At 45.2% G+C, this 19,245-nt stretch overlaps 3 protein-coding genes and 1 pseudogene across 4 annotated transcripts; all 4 read right to left on the reverse strand.

The window, feature by feature from the left end:
* Nucleotides 1–335: 335 nt before the first annotated feature.
* On the reverse strand, nt 336–2,537 carry LOC107178693 ((+)-neomenthol dehydrogenase-like; annotated as a pseudogene).
* A 339-nt stretch (nt 2,538–2,876) lies between these two features.
* On the reverse strand, nt 2,877–4,677 carry LOC102610031 ((+)-neomenthol dehydrogenase-like). The gene is made up of 5 exons (XM_015534201.3): nt 4,550–4,677; nt 4,181–4,424; nt 4,031–4,093; nt 3,624–3,791; nt 2,877–3,402 (listed from the first exon to the last, which is right to left on the reverse strand). The coding sequence occupies exons 1-5, from the start codon at nt 4,567–4,569 to the stop codon at nt 3,025–3,027; spliced, it is 873 nt and encodes a 290-aa protein (XP_015389687.1). The 5' UTR covers nt 4,570–4,677; the 3' UTR covers nt 2,877–3,024.
* Nucleotides 4,678–5,565: 888 nt separating this feature from the next.
* LOC127901382 ((+)-neomenthol dehydrogenase-like) lies at nt 5,566–19,162 on the reverse strand. The gene is made up of 5 exons (XM_052438545.1): nt 18,654–19,162; nt 18,252–18,495; nt 17,747–17,809; nt 17,235–17,411; nt 5,566–6,035 (listed from the first exon to the last, which is right to left on the reverse strand). The coding sequence occupies exons 1-5, from the start codon at nt 18,671–18,673 to the stop codon at nt 5,655–5,657; spliced, it is 885 nt and encodes a 294-aa protein (XP_052294505.1). The 5' UTR covers nt 18,674–19,162; the 3' UTR covers nt 5,566–5,654.
* LOC107177176 (uncharacterized) lies at nt 13,150–16,493 on the reverse strand. Of its 2 annotated transcripts, none has more exons than XM_052438542.1 (2): nt 15,839–16,493; nt 13,150–14,790 (listed from the first exon to the last, which is right to left on the reverse strand). In XM_052438542.1, the coding sequence occupies exon 2, from the start codon at nt 14,648–14,650 to the stop codon at nt 13,673–13,675; it is 978 nt and encodes a 325-aa protein (XP_052294502.1). In that variant the 5' UTR covers nt 14,651–14,790; nt 15,839–16,493; the 3' UTR covers nt 13,150–13,672. The 2 variants fall into 2 exon arrangements, with proteins under 2 accessions (XP_052294502.1, XP_052294501.1); XM_052438541.1 differs by lacking the exon at nt 15,839–16,493 and adding an exon at nt 14,894–15,017 and having other exon boundaries at nt 13,186–14,790.
* Nucleotides 19,163–19,245: the final 83 nt, after the last annotated feature.

Consider the following 19,245-nt stretch of genomic DNA (forward strand, 5'->3'; position numbering starts at 1 on the left):
GTGTATATTGTTAAAAAAAAAAAATTGAATGTCTTCTTATAGGTAATACTGTAATACTACAATTTTAGAATGATGTTCTCTTCTTTCAATTTTTATTTTTGATTTTTTCAATTCAATAAATATTAAATTTGGGTGAAATGTCTGCATGAGTGTAAAGTTTGTAAAACAAAATAAAGATAATAAATTAAATTTATTGAGGATTAATTTTAGTTTTTGAAAGAAAGTGAAAGTAAACAATCAATTTTTAAAAATTTATTGTTCACAGGATAGTTTAGAATGCATCAAATATGACAATGTGGGATAAGGCCAAAGCATCGATATAACAAATGAATAAGTAAAACAAAAACGTAAAGCTTTATTTATTTGTCGGAGCAACATTGTCTGTCAAATGTCTCAAAGGAGCATTCATAAACAAACAATGCTTGGCATTTAGTCTTTTATTGGATACATTACGATAAAACAGCAAATCAAAATCATTTTCATAAATAGAGAGAGAGAGATGTGTCGTTTTCAATCAAGAATACACATTTTGAAGGACCTCCTTTGGGCAGCAGAACTAACCACACTAGACTTTCAGCACCTTCTTCAACGGTTAATACGCCGTTGTTGTGGTTTAAATCTGTTTTGACATAGCCAGGGCAAATACTATTGATGCAAATTTTTGTGAATTTTTTCGCCAGGATCCTTGTGTAGGCATTAGTTGCTGCTTTTGATATTACGTAAGCGGCGTCTTGGGTTTCAGGTGTAAAATCATTTAGATACTCCTTCGGCACCTCATCCAATCACTCAACACTCCTTTGGCCCATTCATTTGTTATATTCTGAAACAAGATGATGAGATGAGAACCGGGAAATTAAATTTTAATCAACATGAAAAATTGAGACAGGGAAAATGGTTAATATTTTAGTCAGGGTGCAAGTTAGGTTCCCGCTTAAACTCGCTTCCAGTTCAATTCAGATGAATTTCAAAATAAAGCAGCACTTATCATCCACAATTAACTAGATAATTATTCCCGGAAAAAGGGCTTTTAGAAGTGTGTTTTACCTTTAACTTTCCCATGGAAGAGGAAGCATTAACAATTCTGGGTGAATCTGATAACTGGAGGAGGGGAATAAGTGCTTCACACATTCTTTTGTTACCATAGTAGTTTGTTTGAATGCACTTTTCAGCTAACTCATAAGTTTGAGTTAACATTTTATACCAGTTGTCCGGCAAACCACCCTGTATAATCAAAATAAAACTTGATATAGTCATGAGATGAAAGGGACAGGTATTACATGCAATGAGCTCTTATTCTAGCCAACACAAAAAGCAAACAATACTGTAAGTAAATTCTATGGATCTTCACAATGTTGTTCACTTTGATGTTTGAACCTCCATTCAGCTCTCGATTGATAGAGATGAAATTATCATCTATCTACGATTTGAGGTGCTGTGACTTTTAATCATCGGTTATTTCAAATTTTACGATTTGAGGAAAAGTGATTTTATGATAAACAATAGTAGTTAAGTAAAAGCTATTCCACTTTCTAAAAATATTAAATAGATGTTCAGTAAACAAATATAAGGTAAAAATCAGATTGATTTGAAAGTGTTTACTATACACTCTAGCCGTTTTACTTTCAAATACTACGCTGCAACACAACAGTTACAAACACGCTAGGCCTTTAGATGGAATCACCAGATTGCTATCTATTTTGCCTAAAGCGGTATCTAATTCCTAATCTTAATTCATCCCTCAATTCAAAGCAATGGGGGTAAAAAAAAATAATAATAATAAATTGCATGTACGAAAGTACCTCAACAATTCCTACAAAATTATCACCTTCCATGTTGAATCCACCAATCCCTGCATTGTTTACCTGCCAAGAAGTCCAACATTTATAATAAATCAGTTTACATATAGACCGAAAAGAAGTTATTTGACCAGGAAAACTAACATATTCTTGTAGAATTCAGGAGAAATGCGTTCCGGATTGCCCTAATATCACTTGTTATAGTTTGGAGACTCGTCATTGACCCACAAAACTAACTCAATCAGTTGATACTATTTGCCAACCTTATTGAGCCCTGGAATCCACTTGATTTCAATCTAAACAAGACCGTAATACTTATGCGACAGCATCTTAATTTGATCATCAGAATCGATTCTACAATTGTGATGCTCTGGATACTCTACAATCCACAATCTGCCTACTAAATGAGTCCATAAGAACATTTTCAAGATTTATGGTGTTATGCGAACATTTCAAGAAACTGATATTGGATAAATCATACCAGAATATCAAGCTTCCCAAACTGACTACTGACGAAATGAACTAGAGAGTCAACGCTAGCGGGGTCTGTCACATCAAGCAGATGAAAGATCACATTGTCACAGCCAGAGTTTTTGAGTTTTTCAACAGCTGCAAGACCCCTCTTCTCATCTCTAGCAGTTAAGGCCACAGTGACTCCATGGAAGCTAATTGCCTCACAATTTCAAACCCAATTCCCTTGTTTGCTCCTGTAACAACTGCATGCCTGCTGAGAAATTTCATATTGAAAAAAAAAAAAAAACAGAGAGAGAGAGTCCGAAAGGAAGTAAAAACAAAAAATGAAAGAAGAAGAGGAAGGGGGAATAATGTACTTGGTTGTTGCTTCTCCCATCGAATAATGTACTTGGTTGCTCCTTTTCATGGCTAGAAGAATACTCCCTTCAGATGTATATGTATTGCGCAATCTCCATCATGGATCTCCAGGAAAGTAAAATAATATTATTCTGATATTTTTGTTCACATCGTTTCACGTGGTGAGATCATGAATAATTATGTTGCTTTCGTTTTCTTCGAAGACAATTAATTACACCTTTGTTTAAAAATAATGGCAAGGAAGGAAGCTGCACTCAAGTATTTGGATGAGTCCATTCATCTATTACTTTTAACAAAGGGTTCAATTGCATAAGATGATATTTCACTTATTCAAATTCAACATCAAAAGATATGTAAATTCAACATCGGTATGCAGTGATCGATGAATCATTTTCAATCAAAAAAGGGTCTCTTCTTTCCGTGAAAAGAATAGACCAGAAGGACCGCCCTTGTGCAGCAGAGCCAACCAAACTGGAGATTCGGCACCTTCTTCTACAGTTAATCTACCAGCGTTGTAGGTCATTTCTGTTTTAACATAGCCAGGGCAAACACAATTGATGCAAAAATTTGGGTACTTCTTGGCCAGGATCCTTGTGTAGGCATTCATAGCTGCTTTTGATAGTATGTAAGCAGCTGCATTAGCAGGCCATCCTTTAGTTTCCGGTGAACCCTCTTTGTAATCATTTAGATACTGGCTCAATACCTCATCCACTCTTTCTTCTGTGAGGTTCTCAGCATCACTAAACACTCCTTTGGCCCATTCATGTGTTACATACTGAAAGAAAATGATGAGAAACAGAAATTTCAACCTTCATGATTCCAATGAACTTAATCATAATTAAAATTTGAGACAAGGAGTACTCCAATATCGATCTACAGGTAATTATAAGGGAATATCAGATGCAGTGGAAGCAAAATTTAGCGGCCAAATTGGGCTTAATTACTACCTGAATGTCAACTAGTTCAATTTTATAAAGGGCTGTAAAACTGTTTTACCATCAACTTTCCCAAGGAAGAGGATACATTAACAATTCTTGCTGAATCGGATAACTGGAGGAGAGGAATGAGTGCTTCACACATTCTTTTGGCCCCCAAGTAGTTTGTTTGCAGGCACTTTTCAGCTGACTCATAAGTTTGAGTCATTTTTCCTCTTGCAACACCTTCCTGCATCATTGAGGCCACAATAAAATTAAAAAAAAAAAAGATCGTTGTGCCGTGGTTCATCTGTAATATAATAAATCTTCCTAACCTATAGTTGATTAGATAGAAGGAAAGGGTCTTATATTTGGTAAATTTTGAGCCAGACTGGCGCCCATGTTGTTCACTTTTTAGTAATCCCATCTAGTTTTAAACTCAGCTGCCTCAGATTACGGCAATGAAAAAAAGCTCTTATTCAAAAGTACCTCAATAAAACCTGACAAAGTATCAGCATCCGAACTGATTCCAGTAATCCCTGCATTATTTACCTGCCAAGAAATCCAACTAATTATCACTCAGTTGTATTATCGGCCAAACTAGTTGCGTCAACAGAAAAAACTGATTCTCAATCATACCAAAATATCAAGCTTTCCAAAATGACTTCGAATGAAATCAGCTACAGAGTGAATAGCAGCAGGGTCTGCAACATCAAGCTGATGAAAGATCACATTATCAAAGCCAGAGTGTTTGAGTTTTTCAACAGCTTCAAGACCCCCCTTCTCATCTCTGGCTGTTAGTACCGTAATGACCCCATTTAAAGCCAATTGCCTCACTACTTCATACCCAATTCCCTTATTTGCTCCTGTAACAACTGCATACCTGAATATAGAATATAGTGTGCCAAGATGGAATAAGAGTGTATGGTGAGTTTATTTATTGATTGTTATGATGCTTTATTACTTATGGTGCTTTATGAGGTGCGGGGCTTAAAATTAAGATATTACCTCTTAGCTGTTTCTGCCATTGAGGACGAAGTGTGGAGCACAACCGAGAGTCCTAGACATCACATATTGGAAGTGCGAACTCAAAGGAAAGTCAGGTAACAAATTGCACCTTGCCACGTGTTCTAAAACGAAGAAAGTTGCCAATTTGATATTAATATCTCAGTTACTTGAAGACAAAAAAAGAACGTAAACTCGTGCGGCTGTTAACAAGGCGGCTAAGCAGTACGTGGAAAAATTAATCAAATGGCGTGGCATGCAATGCACCACAAATTTCCAATGGAAAATGAGATTCTTGCGTGAGTGTTGTGGTCCAGTGAGACGAGTGTGTGTGTGTGTGGTCTGCACTTGCGTTTGAGCAAGACGAGTGTGTGTTGTTAAGCTACAATAACTTCTTTTATAGTTATATGTGGTCCTAAATGGTGTGAGCATATCGGTCTTGATTTCCAATCTCTGTACACCTGATAAATACAATTCCGTGGACTGGTCTTCCATTTCTTAAAAAAATTATTATTCTCTAAAAAAATCATTTGCTGTTCTTTTGAGGGTTCAGTACAGAACAAAAGATCAAAAAAGACATTCAAAAGCAGGACATTTCATTTCGACCAGAAAAAATAATAATCATAAAAAGTCCAGACTGTCCTCCGTGACTCCATGAGGCGTTAGATAGGACCCGCCATCCTTTATCTTGTTTAATCTCCGCATTCTTATCCTTTCTTTAAGCTGGCTGGTTTTCATATTCAAAAAGTGAGCTAATTTAACAGGACATTTGACCTCTTCTGCAGCAGCTACGAGGCCAGCAACGCAAGTTATATCAGTTTTCACTAAACACAATTCATCAAGAAAACTGGGTCGTTGTAACTTGTGTGTCTGGCCGTAATCCTTGTTTAGGCATTCAAAGCTGCTTTTGAGTTTGACACAATGTGGGCAGATTGATGCGTAGGCCAGCCTTCTTTGTCAGGCAATCCCTCTGACAAAACTTGTTCAAAAAGTCATTAATATATTATACAACAGTGGCATTTAGCAAACAAAAAGATGCTACTTGATAGTCCTATTACATACGGAAAAACAGCATTCAATTTCATAAATGGAGAGACATGTATCGTTTTCAATCAAAAGAGGTCTCTTCTTTCTGTGAAAAAAATAGACCAGAAGGACCACCCTTGGGCAGCAGGGCTAACCACACAGGAGTTTCAGCACCTTCTTCAGCAGTTAATTTGCCAGTGTTGTAGGTCATATCTGTTTTGACATAACCAGGGCAAACACAATTGATGCAAAAATTTGGGTACTTCTTGGCCAGGATCCTTGTGTAGGCATTTATTGCTGCTTTAGATAGTATGTAAGCAGCCGCTTTAGCAGGCCATCCTTTAGTTTCCAGTGAACCCTCTTTGTAATCATTTAGATACTGGCTCAAAACCTCATCAACTCTTTCTTCTGTAAGGTTCTCGACATCACTAAACACTCCTTTGGCCCATTCATTTGAGACAGTCTGAGACACAACAATAAAAACCAGAAGTTTTTTTAACTTGATTCCAGAAAGTAATTACAATAAAATGGAGTGTTAGCATGTGACCCTCTGTTTAGGAGAAATACGTCGACGAGACCAGGCATAGTAAGCGGATATCTGATGGCAGAGTTCTGCGAACCGGTATGTCCCGTAAAAGCCTGGTGCGCGGGGGAACAGGAACAGAAATATCCTGCTCACCCACGAGCACGTCATCCACGAGGCCAATTTCCTGTAAGAGGCATAAGGCCATTCCGGCTAGAGGTCGAGAGGCGAGGAGACCCGGTCGACGGCAGTCGGCAAGACGGGCTCCCCAGCCCGAGAATCTAGGTACGACAGCCACGCTTTTCCCAGAACCGTGGCGTAACACGCAAGATCTCACAGAACCACGACAGCCACGCTTTCCCCAGAACCGTGGCGTAACACGCAATATCTCACAGAACCACGACAGCCACGCTTTCCCCAGAACCGTGGCGTAACACGCAAGATCCCGCGTTTGCCCATAACGCAGCAGTCAGAGTCCCATACCGTCTCGAAAAAAGCGGAAGACTGGGATTCAGGGGAAGCCTATAAAAAGGTAGCCAACGAAGGTAAAAGGGTTAGCATTTTTTAGATTAAAAAAGAAATTCAAAAGAAGAGAAAACCACGAAAAAGCCATAAAATCTGTGGCGAGCGTTCCCGGAACCTTCATATCTGACTTGAGCGTCGGAGGGTTTGCGCCGGGAAAACAACCGGCGTACTCTGACTTGTCTGTGCGCGCAGGAACCTCTGGAGAAGAAGCCTTACGAGAAGACCTTCTGGTCGTGAAGAAGTTGATCGGGCAGAAATCCTGGTCATAGAACGAGGAGAACCGGAATCCCGCATCAACAATTCCAACCCCAGTGGTTCGAGTGACAGTTGATAACACAAACGTTGGTGACAGAATCTGGTCGGTCCAAGGGCGAGCAGATCTCCGCATCAACATTTTGGCGCCGTCTGTGGGGAACAGAGCAAAAAGCTTCTGTTGATAGCAAGGAGAGGGGTGAAGCAAGTGAAAAGCAATGGAGACATGAGGAAGTAGTGCACAAGGGGGTGATAGGAGGCTTAACGATTCCGTGACGCTGAGGGAGATAGTCAGTGAGGCACGGGAAAAAGTCATGTTCGACCGGATGGAACGGATGGAAAAGCAGATGGAAACCTTGACAACCATCCTGCATGAGCTGCGGAGCGAGCGAGGGGTAACCCAAGAGGGAAGGGTGAGAGGCGGTGGAGTGGCACCAGGTCCCGATAGTGCGGGGAGAAGTCAAACCACCGGGAGATTCGGTGGTGAGAGGGGTAACGTACCTCTGCGGGGAGAATTTCGTAGAGAACGAGAGCAGTCCCCGGCAAGACAGACTAGTGACGAGGACGACGGGGTGGTGAATGCAGAGGAAACAGAGTTGAGGCAACACGTGCATGATGTAAAGCAAGAGCGGGATCAAGTTGCAGCACGTGACCCTGGTCGTGCAGTGCAGCTGGAGGAGGAAGTGTGCAGACTAGCGCAGATAATTAACGACATGCAAGGAAGGAACAGAGCCCCTGGTTGGAGGATAATGCTGGACGGAGAATCACCGCTCGCAGCAGAGATCATGAGGGCAGTTATTCCGAGAGATTTCCGCCTCCCAGACCTCAGATACTCGGGAAGAACTGATCCGCTGGTGCACATAGAGCGTTTCAACGACATAACCGGGGTACAAGGATTATCTCGATCCCAAAGGTGCAGGGTGTTCCCACTCTCCCTTGAGGGACGTGCACGAGAATGGTACAGGAAACTTCCTCGGGGCAGCATTAAAACCTTCGAGCAGATGTGCCAGGAATTCGCGGAGCAGTTTAGTGGGGCAATGGCACCGGAAGATGACATGATGGAGCTGAAAAGCATGAAACAGGGGGAGCAAGAAACCCTTCGGGAATTCATCAAGAGGTTTCATCGGGCTGTCCTCGACTTGGGGGCCTTCAACCACCCTCAGGCGTTAAGGGGATTGAAGGAATGGGTGAAGATAGGAAGGCTGTGGTACAATCTGAGAAGCCCAGCGATTCAAACGTATGCAGCCGCATACGAACAGGCTAAGAGAGACATCGAGATTGAAGAGGAGAAGACTGCACGGATTAAGACAGACCAGTTAGAAGGGTTGGGGAGGAAAGAGAAGAAAGCATTACCGGGGAATGGGCCGATCAGGAGGAGGGACCACCAGGCCTCCGGTGGTGGAGCAGGAGGTCGGGTGACTGCTTACCAGCCTCATCAGAGGCCACCACAGTATCAGCGCAGCAGGGCGCAACCTCCTCGTTCCCCAGCTAGGGAGCCTTGGAGAAGGCATGAGTCAGCATCTGGTGGTCTTCCCCACGATAGCAGAGCGAGTAGACCAGAAGTACTTCCACCGCCCCCCACTCAGAGCGGGGCAAACAAAGAAAGAACAGTGCACCTGATCGACCAGAACCCGGACTATGGGCGGTACACTTCCTTGAAGATGTCCCTGGATGAGGTGTACGAGGCCATAAAGGATCGAGGGCTGCTGCACCCCCCTACACCAATAACAAAGCTACCCAACATGAGGGATAGAGGACGTTATTGTAAGTTCCATGGCACTCATGGCCATACCACAGCAGAGTGTAGAGATCTCAAGACCCAGGTCGAAGATTTGGTGAGAAATCGGTACCTGGACGAGTTTATAGATGGGACCTTCCCGATGGAGGCCACAACAGGTGAAGGGGAGCAGAGTGGTAGAAACTTGAGACGCGAGCAGCCCGCAGTAAGGATGATAACTGGGGGCCCGACATTGGCCGGAGATTCCAACAGATCGAGAAAAAATTATGCTAGGTACGCCATGACCAGTAAAGAGATACTCTTCAGCACCCCAGCAGCCAAACGAGCAAGAGTCAGGCAAGTGCCGATCATGTTGACGGATGAGGATGAGGAAGGGATTCTATACCCCCACGAGGATGCTCTAGTCATCAAGGCTACTGTCGCTAGCAAGGAGTTTGATCGGATACTGATTGATACGGGGAGCTCAGTTGATGTGTTATTTAAGTCAACCCTGGAAGAGATGGGAATAGCCGACCGGAAGTTGGAATACACCAATACCTCCTTGAAGGGGTTCAGAGGAGGGAAGCTGGTCCCTCTGGGCGTGGTCGAGCTGCCTATCACAATTGGGAGCTCCCCGACAGAAAGAACAATGATACTGGACTTTGTCGTAGTGGATGAAGAAAGTCCTTACCAGATGATCCTAGGTCGGCCATTTTTAAGGATGAGTAAAGCGGTGTTGTCCAACCATTATCTGGCTCTGAAGTACCGGGTGAATGGGGTAGTAGGAGTGGTACGAGGAGACCAGAGGATCGCAAGAAGCTGCTACTCCTCGGCAGCAAGGGAAGCAATGCAGATAACATCCCTCGATACCCGAGTGGAAAATAAGAAGGGCAGACAAGAACCTGTAGAGGATCTGGAAACAGTAAGCCTGGGACCAGAGAACCCGGGAAAGACGATCAGAATCGGGTCGAGACTCAAGGGAAAGCAAAAGCAGGAGTTGGTGAAATGCTTAGAGGCTCATGCTGATGTGTTTGCTTGGACACATGAAGACATGCCAGGGATTGACCCTGAGGTAGCATGTCATAAGCTGGCAATAAAGAAAGGTGCTCGGGCAGTAAGGCAGAAGAGGAGGTGCTTCAACCAGGAGAGGTATGAGGCTATAAATGGCGAGGTGGAGAAGCTCTTGAGAGCAGGGTTCATTCGGGAAGTCAATTACCCTGAGTGGATATCGAATGTGGTGTTGGTAAAGAAGGCAAACGGCAAGTGGAGGATGTGTGTGGATTTCACAGACCTCAATAAGGCGTGCCCAAAAGACAGCTTCCCTTTACCAAAGATCGATCAGCTAGTAGATTCAACGGCTGGACATGGTCTGCTTAGCTTCATGGACGCATTCTCGGGATACAACCAGATCCCCATGTACGAGTAGGATGAGGAGAGTACGGCCTTCATCACTAACCAAGGTTTGTTCTGTTACAGGGTAATGCCATTCGGTCTCAAAAATACTGGGGCCACCTATCAAAGGCTGGTGAACAAAGTCTTTAAGCCGTTGATTGGGAAAACCATGGAGGTGGACGTGGATGACATGATCACCAAGTCCAAAATCCCGAAGGAACATGTCAGACACCTCGAGGAGACATTCGAGCTTTTGAGAAAGTATAAGATGAAGCTCAACCCGGAGAAGTGTGCTTTTGGGGTCGAGTCAGGGAAATTCCTTAGATTCATGGTGAGCCATAGGGGGATTGAAGCAAATCCCAAGAAAATCCAGGCGATTGTGCAAATGACGTCTCCTCGTAACCTGAAGGAGATGCAGAGCCTCACGGGGAGGTTGGCGGCGTTGAGCAGATTCATCTCCAAGGCTACAGATAAGTGTCAGCCATTCTTTCAAATGATAAGGAGGGGAAAGAAAACAGAATGGACCCCAGAATGCGAGGAAGCCTTCCGGAACTTGAAGCAATACTTGCAGCAAGCTCCGCTGCTGTCCATACCAAGGGATGGGGACAAGTTATATCTGTATTTGGCGACATCGGATCGGGCCGCCAGTTCTGTTCTGGTGAGAGAGGAAGAAGGAGTTCAGTATCCGATATACTACACCAGCAAGGCCCTGCTCGACGCTGAAACCAGATACCCGCCGTTGGAGAAATAGGCACTTGCCCTTGTGGTTGCTGCTCGGAAGTTGAGGCCATATTTTCAAGCATTCCCGGTCTCGGTAATAACAAACCAGCCATTGCGTCAAACTCTGCACAAGCCAGATGCCTCTGGTCGGCTCGTCAAGTGGGCTGTAGAGCTGAGCGAGTTCGACATAGAATATAAACCCCGCGCTGCGATAAAAGCCCAGGCAATGGCCGATTTCATAGCTGAATTCACAGAGCCCGAAGTACGCTTAGATCAACAAGATGCGGTAATAGGCAATTATGAAACTCAAGTATGGCAGGTGTCTGTGGATGGGTCATCAGGGGAGCGGGGTTCAGGAGCAGGGATTGTCTTGGAAGGCCCAGAGGGGGAGGAGGTTTCTTATGCTGTAAAGTTGGAATTTGCAGCCACGAATAACCAGGCAGAGTATGAAGCCTTGATAGCAGGTTTGGAATTGGCTAAGGCCGTGAAAGCAGACAGAGTTAAGATCAGAACTGATTCCCAGCTGGTTGCGAATCATGTCAGTGAAAGATTCCAACCAAGAGAGGAGAAGATGGAGCAGTACCTGAAGATAGTCAGGCAGATGATGGGGAAGTTCGAAGCAGTGGAGGTGATACAAATCCCCAGGGAGTAGAATAGTCGAGCAGACATTTTGGCTAGGATGGCAGCAGTAGCCGACCCAAAAATGCCAAAGTCAGTCCCTCTAGAGGTGAAGTCCAGCCCAAGTATCGATCGGAACTTGGGGGTGTTGCGGATAGAACAAAAATGCTCTTGGAGGGACCCGATAGTCTCATACCTTAGAGACGGGGTATTACCACCAGATAAGCTGCGAGCTCGCAAGATTAGAGCCCAGGCCTCAAGATACACGATGATTGATGGGGTACTGTATCGGCGAGGATATACACTACCGTTCCTTCGGTGTTTGGATGAGGACGACGCGAATTACGTACTGAGAGAAGTACATGAAGGAATTTGCGGAAATCATTCTGGCGGGAGGTCCCTGGCCCACAAGGTTCTAAGGCAAGGATATTTCTGGCCGACAATGCACCAGGATGCGCAAGAGAAGACCAGGAGTTGTGTAAGCTGCCAGAGTTTTGCAAATTTCTCTAACCAGCCACCAGAGAAGCTCACCTCCATGACCTCCCCCTGGCCATTTGCTCAATGGGGAATTGATCTGATCGGCCCATTGCCAAAGGCACGAGGAGCAGCAACACATGCAATAGTTGCTATAGATTACTTCATGAAGTGGATAGAGGTAGAAGCCCTTAGCAGGATCACAGAGAAGAAAACAACAGACTTCGTGTGGAGAAACCTGGTCTGTCGATACGGGATCCCTTATGCCTTGGTAACGGATAATGGCAGGCAGTTCGATAATCACAGCTTCAGGGAGTTCTGCCAGAACCTCGGGATAGAGCTGAAGCATTGCTCGCCTGCTCACCCTCAATCGAATGGACAAGTAGAAGCAGCCAACAAGACCATCAAGAGGCTTTTGAAAACCAGGCTTGGAGCAAAAAAGGGTGCGTGGGTTGACGAGCTGTCAGGTGTGCTATGGGCATACAGAACAACCCACAAAACCGCAACTGGGGAGACACCGTTCGCTTTGGCTTTCGGACATGAAGCGGTCGTGCCGGCTGAGATAGGGACGCCCACACACCGGACAGGTCATTTCAATGAGCAGGAGAACGACGAGCAGACATGTTTGAATCTTGATCTGCTAACGGAAAGGAGGGAGCAAGCGGCCGAGCGATCAGTCATTTACCAACAGAGGGTTGCTCGGTATTATAACCAGAAGGTGAACATACGGCAATTCAGGGTCGGAGACTGGGTGCTGAGAAGAGTGAATCAGAGCACCAAAGATTCGACTCAAGGAGTGCTGGGACCGAATTGGGAAGGGCCATATAGAGTCAAGCAGATAGCGGGACACGGAGCTTACAAGCTGGTTCGCACGGACGGCCACGAGGTGAAACGCCCATGGAACGCAGCACACCTCCGAAAATACTTCCAGTGAGACTTATTGACATTTGAAAACTATTTTTGCTCATGTTCATTATCGTTTATCTTTCACGCTTTATGTCCAAACAATTTCATGTAAGCCGAATCCTGCCATTAATAGAACGTCGAGGAATTTCTTTCGCTTGAAACCGAGGAAATTGTCCAAGGCATGCAAAGGCTCATCAAGTCTCAAAGCCTGTCTTATGGCGAGACAGAAGCCAAGCATGCCAGGATCTGCTCGGCCACGAGAAGGCTAGCAGAATCCCAAGCTTTGAAGAAATTATCCAAGGCATGCAAAGGCTCACCAAGTCTCAAAGCCTGTCTTATGGCGAGACAGAAGCCAAGCATGCCAGGATCTGCTCGGCCACGAGAAGGCTAGCAGAATCCCAAGCTTTGAAGAAATTATCCAAGGCATGCAAAGGCTCACCAAGTCTCAAAGCCTGTCTTATGGCGAGACAGAAGCCAAGCATGCCAGGATCTGCTCGGCCACGAGAAGGCTAGCAGAATCCCAAGCTTTGAAGAAATTATCCAAGGCATGCAAAGGCTCACCAAGTCTCAAAGCCTGTCTTATGGCGAGACAGAAGCCAAGCATGTCAGGATCTGCTCAGCCACGAGAGGGCGAGCAGAATCCCAATCCTCGAAGAATCCAAGGCATGCAAAGGCTCGACAAAGTCTCAAAGCCTGTTTTAGGGCGAGGCAGAAGCCAAGCGTGCCGGGATCTGCTCGACCGCGCGAAGGCGAGCCGAATCCCAGGCATTGAAGAATCCCCTAAGGCATGTGGCAAAACCATGAGCCAAGCCAGAACCTGCTCGTCCAGACAAAGATAAGCAGATTCTCAACCGAAAATTAATTCGCACTTACAACACAAGAAAGTAATCAAAAACCAGTTTTATTAATTTGTTAATAACTAACAGAGGGGATAATCTTCATGAACATTGTTCGTTACAATACAAGAGACACATCAAGAAGATGGTGGATCAGTAAGCCCGGCAGCATCGGTCGGCTGAACCTCCACAGGCACAGGAGGGGTATCACCCGTTGCGTCCGGGGGGGTGCTCGCCTCGCCAACATCAGCAGGGACTGCACGAGGAGGAGAGTCTTCCTCCTCGACCACGATCGGCTCTACCCCATCGGCATCTTCCTTGGCCGCCTCCTCGTCCATATGTTGAGCAACACCAGCTGCAAGGTCGTCCATCTTCAGATCAGGGTGTTGCTTCACAAGGACGGCCATGATGCAACGATAGGAATGCCGAAGTCCCTGGTCGTACTGGTGGTCAGCCTCCCTCTCCAAGTTCTCGACCTGAGCTCGGTGGGAGTCGCGGAGAGATTCGAGCTGAGCCTCATACATAGTCTTCTGCCTTTGCAGATCCCCCTTGACCTTGGTGAGCTCCTCCTCGAGGGAAATGGCTTTTGCTTGAGCAAGTGATTCTTGCTCTATCAGCTTCAGATTCTCGAGATTCAGCTCCCCTGCTTTCTTCTCGGCAACGTCAGCTCTGGTCGTCGCCGATTGAATATCCTCCTTCATCTTCCGGTCGTAGCGGCCAACCTTAGCCTTGTAATAGGTGGTCATGCAGCTGAGGTGGAAAGCGCTATGCTGCATGGCCCCCACCAGCTCACCCAAGGTGAGGCCATCAAAGTCCTCCAGGTCCTTCTTGCTCACGAGTTTAGTTAACTCATTGAGGTAAGGGACCAGGTGTTCTGCTCGGCTGTCAGGTAAGCGAGATCGATGCCCGACAGGAGGAGAAGAGGGAGCAGGATCTGTGGCTGCTCCACTAGCTTCCCCGACTTTCACAGGAGCAGAAGGTAAAATCTTCAAGGGTGGGACCTGCTGCACGATGTTGGCCCGCTTTGCAGTAGGGGCATCCTTACTCTGGTCCCTCTTCGTGGTTGGAGGTCGGGAACGTTTTCGGGTCAGAGCCCCAATCACAGCGTCCTCCATCCTATGGCCAGGAAGTATCAAGCGAGACTCGAGCAAGTTGTATGTAGTTAACAGTTCTCGACTCGAGCAGGAATTGGCTAATACAACCTCGACCCGTTTGAGCTGGTCAGGTCCAAGCGAGAAGTGGACACCCCAAGAAACTACAACACAAACAGACACTCGGTTAGAGACAAGCAAAAAAAAAAAAAAAAAAAAAGAGCAAGAACAATTATGGATGCAAGACATCTAGAGCGAGCAGGCAACCTGGGACCGTGAAACGGGGTGGGACGCGACAATCCTTCCCGTCTATTTGTGCAACTTGACCTCAAGGACCCCCAGCAAAAAAGAATTTCCTCTTCCAAGTCCCACCACCACCGGTCGGAAGATCGGTTATGGGTTTCCGGCTCTTGGTGCTAGATTGGAAGTAGTACCAGCCGGCATCTTTGGGGCTGCTCTTTAGCTGGTACAGGTGCTTCACCTCATCAACCGTGGGCTCGCTTTGGCAACATCTGTCCCACAAGATGAACAGACCAGAGAGCACTCTCCACCCATTGGGATTCAGCTGACCAGGAGCTAGATTTAGCCCGTTAAGTATCCGGGCAAAGTAGGGTTGCAAGGGACACCTCAGCCCGTACTTAAAGCTCTCTAGAAACAGGGTAACGTATCCCCTGGGAGGCCGGCTGGGAGCATCCTTCTTTCCTGGGACCTTGAGAGGTATCTCACCAGGAATGCTATACCTAAGCCGGAGGTCATTGAGCTCATCAAACGAGGTCGTGCACGTCATGTAATCAATGGCATAATCGCGCGACAAGGCTCTGCCTCCTACTGTACCCCGTTCTTCTGGTCGTGATGTTCCAGATGGAGACACCTCACCAGAGTCACCTTCCCCATTCTCACTTAAGGTGTCCTCGGAGCCAGAAGATCCCTCCTCGCCATTGCTTCCGCTGGTGGAGGTTGTTTGGGGGGACATCCTCCTAGCACTAATCCCGACACTAAACCCGATGGGTTCTAAGGGGATCCCGGGGTCAAAAGCAGGATCAGTGAGCAGACCGGGCAAGAAACTTAGTTCGTCGTCATCAATCTCAACGACTTTCTCCTTACCCTTCGACATTCCCTAAGCTCTAACCACAACACCACCAACTACTACCCAAACAGAAGAGAAGAGAAATTATCTACAACTATCCGAGACCAAGGAGATAGAAGAAATACCTGAAGTAATGGTTCAGTCGGTGAAAGTCAGAGATTGAGGCCTTTTATGCCGGAACTTCTTTGCCGGAGAGACAGAGACGGAGACGGAGTGAATGATGAATATGCCGTTCGAGAGGATTTGGTTTTCCTAATGAGGACGGACTCTTGGGTTGCCAGCATTTAACGGTGCCGAATCCCGAGGGTCTCGTAACCGTCGGTTCGAAATTCAAATGGAGGGGGGGATTTCTGCCACGTCACCTCGTCCGCAATTAAATGCGACATGACTCTTGGCAGCCTTTTCCGATCCCACGCGAGCGAGTACTAACGAGTTTCTACTGCTGGTCCACTACATTACCCAACACCAGAAACTGGGGGACCGGTGTTTAGGAGAAATACGTCGACGAGACCAGGCATGGTAAGCGGATATCTGATGGCAGAGTTCTGCGAACCGGTATGTCCCGTAAAAGCCTGGTGCGCGGGGGAACAGGAACAGAAATATCCTGCTCACCCACGAGCACGTCATCCACGAGGCCAATTTCCTGTAAGAGGCATAAGGCCATTCCGGCTAGAGGTCGAGAGGCGAGGAGACCCGGTCGACGGCAGTCGGCAAGACGGGCTCCCCAGCCCGAGAATCTAGGTACGACAGCCACGCTTTTCCCAGAACCGTGGCGTAACACACAAGATCTCACAGAACCACGACAGCCACGCTTTCCCCAGAACCGTGGCGTAACACGCAAGATCTCACAGAACCACGACAGCCACGCTTTCCCCAGAACCGTGGCGTAACACGCAAGATCCCGCGTTTGCCCATAACGCAGCAGTCAGAGTCCCATACCGTCTCGAAAAAAGCGGAAGACTGGGATTCAGGGGAAGCCTATAAAAAGGTAGCCAACGAAGGTAAAAGGGTTAGCATTTTTGAGATTAAAAAAGAAATTCAAAAGAAGAGAAAACCACGAAAAAGCCATAAGATCTGTGGCGAGCGTTCCCGGAACCTTCATATCTGACTTGAGCGTCGGAAGGTTTGCGCCGGGAAAACAACCGGCGTACTCTGACTTGTCTGTGCGCGCAGGAACCTCTGGAGAAGAAGCCTCACGAGAAGACCTTCTGGTCGTGAAGAAGTTGATCGGGCAGAAATCCTAGTCATAGAACGAGGAGAACCGGAATCCCGCATCAACAATTCCAACCCCAGTGGTTCGAGTGACAGTTGATAACACAAACGTTGGTGACAGAATCTGGTCGGTCCAAGGGCGAGCAGATCTCCGCATCAACACCCTCGATCATGTTTTGGTACACAAAAAATACAATATCTTCTGCTATCGCCACACGGAATTGTAGCAACATTTAGAGCCCCAAATGGGCTGTCTCACTCAAATGTCAGCTAGTTCTATCTAATAAAGGCTGTGAAAAAACTTTTTACCTTTAACTTTCCCATGTTAGAGGAAACATTGACAATTCTTGGCAAATCTGATAACTGGAGGAGGGGAATAAGTACTTCACACATTCTTTTGGAGCCATAATAGTTAGTCCGAAGGCATTTTTCAGCTAACTCATAAGTTGGAGTTACTATTTCATTCCATTTGATTGGCTCACCATCCTGCATCATTGAGAAAAAAAATCTTGATCTCAGAGCCGCTGTTCCCATAACTCTTCCAAACATATATCTGAGTAGATGGAAGTCTTTTAACTTGATTCCATGGAATTGTATTTGTCAGATAGTAACCTTGGATCTCTTTGACAAACCATAGTGAGTTAATTCTTTATATTTTTACAGTGTTATCCACTCTGTAGTTTGAACCTTCAAATAGGCCTCCAATTGAAAACGATGGATTTAGGCGATATAACAAATCTGTGCACCAATGTTGTTCAACATCCCTGTAATCGCATCTAGTTTTAAACTCAGGCAATGAGAAATCTCTTATGGAAAAGTACCTTAACAAAACCTGACAAAGCATCACCGTCCACACTGACTCCAAAGATTGCTGCATTGTTTACCTGCCAAGAAGTCCAATATTATATTGCTCAGCAATCAGCTATATATTGACCAAAAATAGTTACATCTGACGGAGAAAACTAATAGATTCATGTGGTATTCATGAAAATCCCTTTCGTGCAGTAACCTCAGGTTCGAAGCAAAATTTTAGCACTGAAAAATAAGCGGATAATAACTTAGACCTGGGTTTGTTCTCTAATATCACATTTCACAGTACTGGGATGCTTGTCATCTCCTAAAACTATAAGCATTGTAGTTTTATCATTAGAACTAGTAACAATTGCAGAAGTTCCACAAAGTCCTATGCTTCTGCTCTCTAACTGTTTAATTATTTAGAGTCAAATGTTCTAATACAATCATGTTGTGTGGAAACTAAATTAAGAAGATGACAGCACACCAAGTGAAACTAAAAGAAAATATCAAGAAACTGAAGTTGAATCATACCAAAATATCAAGCTTTCCAAATTGACTTCGAACAAAATCAGCTAGAGAGTGAATAGTAGCAGGGTCAGCAACATCAAGCTGATGAAAAATCACACTATCAAAGCCAGAGTGTTTAAGTTTTTCAACAGCTTCAAGACCCCTCTTCTCATCTCTGGCTGTTAACACCACAATGATCCCATTTGAAGCTAGTTGCCTCACTGTTTCATACCCAATTCCCTTATTTGCTCCCGTAACAACTGCATACCTGAATATAGAAAATAGTGTGCCAAAATAGAATAAGAATATAAGGTGAATTTATATATTTGTTTGTTTCTTGTCCGATGCTTGATAAAACAAGGAGTATTAAGAGTAACCTGAAATAAAAGCAAACGCAAGGAAATGACAAAAAATATTTATATACACCTTTTAGTTGCTTCTGCCATTGATTAAGTTTAGGGAGTGGAACTTTTGGTATGAGGTACCCAACAGGGGATCAGGTAATGAAATTGTGAACTTCAAGGAAAGTTGAAACTGTAACAAGAGGTGATAAGCGAATGGGCCGATTCGGGTTTGTTCAAGGCTGGGCCCGGGTCGGGGTATGGTTAGTAAATCCCGGAGATCTGGGATCCACGTTGCCCATTGATGGACCCATTGGATGCTTTCCAATATTGGATGTTTGGATGAGTATCCAATTATGTTACGGGTTACTGCTTTTTGTAAGCCGGAAATGGAGCGGAGTATTTAGCAAAATTAAGCCTGAAATGGTCAATTGACACGTCCAGAAAGACAAATAGCTTCAATTTTGATGTTAGTTCACAGTGGTTTTTAGGTTGATACAAGAAAGAGATCTAAACTTCCAACTTTGGCATTCTTGCCATGTTTTGATTAAAAAACAATAATAATAAAAAATAAAAAAATTCAAAGATTACGTAATACATCTCCATTTGCTTGGGTGGGTGGGGGGGCGGGGGGGAGGAATTAAGAGGCCAAAAAGCGGCATTGATATAGTACGACC

This window comes from Citrus sinensis, chromosome 3 (genome assembly GCF_022201045.2).
Source record: "Citrus sinensis cultivar Valencia sweet orange chromosome 3, DVS_A1.0, whole genome shotgun sequence".
Lineage (NCBI taxonomy): Eukaryota > Viridiplantae > Streptophyta > Magnoliopsida > Sapindales > Rutaceae > Citrus > Citrus sinensis.